Source organism: Ptychodera flava, chromosome 7 (genome assembly GCF_041260155.1).
Source record: "Ptychodera flava strain L36383 chromosome 7, AS_Pfla_20210202, whole genome shotgun sequence".
In the NCBI taxonomy this organism is placed as follows: domain Eukaryota; kingdom Metazoa; phylum Hemichordata; class Enteropneusta; family Ptychoderidae; genus Ptychodera; species Ptychodera flava.
In genome coordinates this window covers 8,689,116-8,695,385 of record NC_091934.1, presented here as the reverse complement: position 1 = coordinate 8,695,385, position 6,270 = coordinate 8,689,116, and the positions used below count along the sequence as shown (strand labels likewise).

The window sequence follows — 6,270 nt, the reverse complement described above, 5'->3', positions numbered from 1 at the left end:
GCTTGGCTAGATTGAAGGACAGACAGCTGGAGGGTAAGCAGTACGAATCCGATTACGGAACCTTCATGAATGACATCATAGACAGAGGGTATGCAGAAAAGGTACCCTCCGATGACAAGCCACAGACAGACGGTCGATGATGGTACATCCCACATCATGGCGTGTATCACCCGAAGAAACCAGGTAAAACAAGAGCAGTATAGAGCGCCGAATATCACAGAAAAACACTGAACAACCACCTGCTTCAAGGACCAGATCTGACAAACGAGCTGATCTGAGTTTTGTGTCGCTTCAAACAAGAACCAATAGCATTCACTTGCGACATTGAAGCAATGTTCCACCAAGTTGGATTTAACGTTAAACACCGTAATTACCTGAGATTTCTCTGGTACGAAGTATGGCAACCTCGATAACGAGCTCATCAAATTACAGAATGACAGGGCACCTGTTTTTAGCAATATCCTCACCAGGCTGTGTAAAGTTCTCCCTCAATACGACAGCTGACATTTATAAAAAGGACTATGGTAAAGATGCTGCCGACTTTGTTAGAAGAGACTTCTACGTCGACGATGGATTGAAGTCAGTCCGAGAGCCAGCAGAGGCCATTAACCTGATAGACAGCAGCTGACAACTGTGTGAGAGAGGTAGCTTCAAATTGCACAAGTACATATCGAACAGCAAGGAAGTCATCGATAGTATTCCTCCAGCAGAACGAGCTAAACAAACCATTGACCTTTGTTGCCAGAATTTACCGATCGAGCGCACATCAGGTTTTCAATGGTGTGTCGAGTCCGGCACTGCAAGAATGCAAGGACGGTGCCGACTGGGATGATCTGATACCAGAAAATACCATGATTAAATGGGAAAGATGGGGAAGAGACATACTTCTTCTAGCAAATTTGAAGATACGAAGATGTAACAAGCCTAACAACTTCGGTAAATTGAAGAAAGCAGAACTACACCATTTCACCGATGCCAGCCATTATGGGTATGGCCAATGTAGTTATCTGCGTTTCATCGATAATGAAGACAGAGTTTCAAGTTCAATGACAGTTCCACGATTTGAGCTTACAGCAGCTGTAATTTCAGCCAGAGTTGGGGCATTTCTGAGAGACAACCTTCAGTATGAAGATGTCAGCCACACGTATTACACCAATAGTAATGCGGTATTGGGTAACATCAACAATGAAGGAAAGCGTTTCCACGTCTTTGTAGCAAATAGCGTTCAACTGATTCGAAAACATTCGTCCCAAAACAAGTGGAGACATGTTGATACCAAGACAAATCCAGCAGATTTGGCTTCAAGAGGCATAACTGCAGACGAGCTACTTACAAGGACTCTATGGTGGAAAGGATCGGCTTTCCTGACCGATTTCGATCTGCAGCAGACAACCCAAGAAATACCTGAACTCGATACTAATGATCCTGAAGTGAAGAAAGAAGCAACAGTCCTCGCTTCTCAAACAAACAAAGACTATGCCGACGTACTGACAAGATTAGAGTACTTTTCCAGTTGGCATAGAGCCAAGAGAGCTACAGCATTGTGTATGCAGTTCAGAGAGAAACTACAGAAGCGTTTCGTAAAGAAATCAAAGAAACATGAAGATAAGGAGACTCTAAAGAAAATAGTTGACACCAGTCGACGTTGAAGCAATGCGCATAAAATTGGTGCAAGAGAAAGCTTTCGCCCAAGAGATCCCAACTCTCCTGTTGAAGAGAAAGGAAGAGGTCAAAGCAGAGAATCTTCGATCTCCCACGAAGAAGACGAGGCCGAGACCGCCTTGATCCATATATTGACAAAGATGGTATTGTTTGAGTTGGTGGTAGAATTCGACGAGCAGATCTTCCATTAGAAAAAACCCACCCTGTATTGCTGCTGTAACAAGAACACATCACAAAGTTAGTGATTGCTCATTACCATGAGAAGATAGGCCATCCAGGATGTGGTATGACAATGAATGAGATATGTTCGTCCGGGTATTTGATAATTGCATCCACGGCCGCCGTAAGCTCCCATATACGGAAATGTGTTACATGCAGAAGGCTGCAGAGACCTACCCAATTACAGTGAATGTCAGACCCACCAACAGACAGGCTAGAACAAGCCCCGCCTTTCACCTACAGCGCAGTGGGCCATTTTGGTCCATTCTACGTGAAAGAAAAATGAAAGGAAGAGAAAAAAGCATGACACTAATTGTTTTTTTTTTATAAATGTTCATTCAAATTCAACTTGCTTTTACTCTAGGGTTTGTAAGGAAGCAGGAATGCCAAATAAATATGCAACAGGCAAAAGAAGACCACTCACTGGTTTGCGCAAAGAATATCTTGAAAGACACGTTGACCAGAATAATCCTTCAAGTGACCATGCAAGGGCTCTGCTCAAGTTGAAATCTACAGTTGGTCAATTTGCAGACATGAGTATGTTTGAAAAGTCACAGCTGAGAAGTTCTAAGGAGCAAATTATAAAGCTGATACGGAATGTACTGTGAATGGTGAAAGAGGGTGTGCCTATCACCCGAAAAGCAATCACCCTATACAGGTTTGTTTAAAATTTGTAGCGCTGCATGATTATAATAATGTTGCTAATCTATTTATTTAATATTGTACAGTTTTGCCAATGACAGTCAGTCATATTGACAATACTTTTGATATCTATAACCCTAGATAAGTTGAGCTTGAAAGCTGTAATATTTGGAAAAGCCATCGATCGAAAAACTACGGATGGGAATTTTTAGAGGCTATAAATGATGTTATAGCAAAACAACAGGATAGCAGAATCAAAGACTCTCCACTCTACTGTCTGATTGCTGATGAATCTACAGATGTTAGTGTGTTGAAAAACTTGGCAGAGCACATTGAGCACAGAGAAGGTGTAAGTAGAGACTTGAATCACAATGTTAAAGTTACTAAAATTCTGCTTGATGCCCTCCTACAAGATATAATTTTGTCTTTGAAACACACGCTCAAAAACATTTCAAACAGGTTTGCACCAAAATCTGAAAGATTCGGTCAAATCCAGTTCAGAGCTTTGATCAAGGTCTTACCTTTATGTTTTGAAAATGGAGATGTCACATGAGAAAGTAATTTTGATCTGTTAAGTAACAGTAGCTGCAACTATTGTTTGTTCAATGCCATTAAAGTATGTTTAGAGATATGCCAAATTTTCAGCTTATTGACGTAGCCTGTTGTAGAAACAGTATGATTAATAGGTGTCCCTAGGTGTGGACTTTTAATCATCAATAGTAATCATGTATATTATATGGCTATGAGCTGCATTGTCCAGCTGAATTCTTTGTGATTCATATAGGCGAATGTCCACCAGTAAAAAAAATGTTTCACTTTATTTTAGGTATATAAATTTCATAAAAGTGTGTCATTCATTGTCTACTTTCTATGCTGCTTGAGATCCGAGTTGAGTTCCTGAAGCTCACTTTATTTTAGGTATATATATTTCATAAAAGTGTGTCATTCATTGTCTACTTTCTATGCTGCTTGAGATTCGAGTTGAGTTCCTGAAGCTTCTTGATTTGCAGTCATAGGATGCAAAAGACACCACTTTTAAGTCAGTTTGAATGTATGCTTTACAGTTCCTAATGTATCATGTACTGTGGATGATCGTTACTAGTTTTTTTAACCGTTTCGGTGTTTATACCAAGGGACAGAGGGGAAAACAGAAGAGCTATAAGTCAGATCACTGATCAGTCACTCAAATTCTTCTTGTATGCAAAGAGAAATTCTAAGTGTACGTATTTTTTATTAATATTTATTCAATAACACTTTACCCTAGAGATGTCACGCTGTTTACTTTTCCAATACTCACTTCAACAGTCATACGTCATAATTGCTACGCACCCTTTTGGACGCTTTGCAAACCGAGTGGTCACTGACGGTGACTGTCAAGGTGACGATGACCGTGACGATGACAGTGATGGTTACGGTGACAGTGGCAGTGACGCTGATGGAAACACAAAATGCACAAGTAACTACCGTGACTGATTCAAAGATTGTCCATCGAAATGGTCAAATCGTCAGAAATTTCAAACATATTTTCTTCGAGACTTTTACACTTTTCTAAATTGTGAATGTAATAATTCCAATTTCACAATAACACAATTTCTTTTGAATAACGCTGACACTGATTGTAGATGATGAGATTTCTCTGAGAATCTCTGTATATGTGATATCATATTCATGACATGTATTGTTTGACGTCATCTCTTTCAGTCTTCAGGGGATACGATCTATTGCTGTAGTTTTGGTTATCCTTGCTTCTCCTGCAAACCCAAGTAATTTATAATGTAATGCTGATATTATGTTATATATATATATATATATATATATATATATATATATATATATATATAATAACAAAGTCAGGGTTATGTTTTGCACTGCCTTTGATGCAGAACAAATTAAGTGCCCCTGTGCCATAATTATATATATATATATATATATATATATATATATATATATATATATATATTATTATATTATATATATATATATATATATATATATATATATATATATATATATATATATATATATATATATATATATATATAACAAAGTCAGGGTTATGTTTTGCACTGCCTTTGATGCAGAACAAATTAAGTGCCCCTGTGCCATAAGTTAACTACAAGGCCACGGTTGGATTTCAAATTTGTGCAACCACAACCGTATTAATTTTTCGGGAATATTGATGTTTTTGGAAAACACTTAACACGATTGGAACTAATTTGTGATAGATGGACAGTGAAGTAATTTCAGTTGGATCTACAAATGTAAGCTCACTACTGTTCTTTTTCAGTTACAAACTTGTTTTTATGAGTAATTTGTGATAGTGCAACATTGAGCTACAGTGTACCTAAAACACTTAAGACAATTTTTAACAATATGGAGATCCAATTCTCCCAAATTCGTTCACCCCCACTGATTTTGAAATTGTTCTAAATACGAATAATGGTTGGACGAGAAAAGTAAATAATAAATCGTGCTCACCAGATACTAGCTTGTATGCACGAGATAGTAATTCGTGCGCACGTGATAACATTTATTTTCTTCTTCAAAAAATGTAAACACAGGTTTTCGTATCAGGGATAGACAGGGAAGAACGTATGTTTATGGTCCTGGATTGCCGCGTACTTCTAGACTTTGGCTACTTCTGTTTTCTTAAATTCTTAAAATCGCGAAAAAATCTTTTTTGAGCTCTGGTATATGAGGTAAAAAGAGGACAAGAATAGCTATCACACCAAGGCGAAATCTCAAGGAACACTTGCTTCCCGTAATGACAGCCACGATGTATGTATTATTTTGTAATGACTAGCTTTTCTCAACAACTTCTATGATGTCGCCTATAGAGCCTGAGATCTTTTTATTTCAGAATATTTAATCAGATTACACATATTACCTCTTATTTTGAAATTTGTAGTCTTCTTCCTCCAATTTTGAATAAACGCACTATTCTGTAAAAAGGATACTGAAAATGACATTGTATGGTACTTTGAAATATGCTGAAAAAAACAGACAAGCTATATATAGCATTGTATACAAACTACAGTACAGAGTGCGCCGTTGACTCAATTTCTGCTGACCTCTAAAATATGTCCACTATGTCTTAAAGAAACGATTGATGGCTACAAACCTTGCAAACCTCTGCATACAGTATAATCACACATAATATTTGGCACTCGTCACCCTATATATCGATACTGATTTGAGTTACTAGATTGTGCGCAGTGACATAGATATTCCCCTACAGTCCAACAGTAAGTTATGATGAGATGCCGATGCAATGTCATAATCACGATCACCTCGGCAGATTACATCTTTAGCCAGCAAATTGTAGAGGTCATCATATATTTATGGAAAGGCAACTTTAGAATCAATCTGAATACAACTGCTCTTAATACAATATAAAGGTCTCTCTCTCTCTCTCTCTCTCTCTCTCTCTCTCTCTCTCTCTCTCTCTCTCTCAATTCACTCGCTGCTTTTTGTATTTCTTCCTCCATCGTGACTTTTAAAACTTATAGGTAATGATTTAAAACTAACTTCAATTGACTTACAAACAGGCACAAGTCGGGTAACTGTAAAGCAGGATTCGTACCCTCTCTTCCTATGCACCAAACACTGAATACTAGCTCTACATATTTATGTGATGAAAAGAGCCTACAGCTTTCATCTTACCATTGAAAGTTGTGTTTCGTACAGAATAGTTTACAAATTCATTTCCACCGACTTTGATGATATGAACTCGGCTGTTGTTTTCTG

The 6,270-nt window shown here is 37.8% G+C and overlaps 1 protein-coding gene across 1 annotated transcript; it reads left to right on the top strand.

The window, feature by feature from the left end:
- The first annotated feature begins 851 nt into the window (after positions 1–851).
- Positions 852–1,649, top strand: LOC139137793 (uncharacterized). Its single transcript, XM_070706064.1, has one exon. It carries the CDS (start codon positions 852–854, stop codon positions 1,647–1,649), a length of 798 nt encoding a protein of 265 aa, XP_070562165.1.
- Positions 1,650–6,270: the final 4,621 nt, after the last annotated feature.

Excerpts from the sequence above, each read along its gene's own strand:
- LOC139137793 (XM_070706064.1), top strand. The coding sequence starts at position 852 with ATGATTAAATGGGAAAGATGGGGAAGAGACATACTTCTTCTAGCAAAT.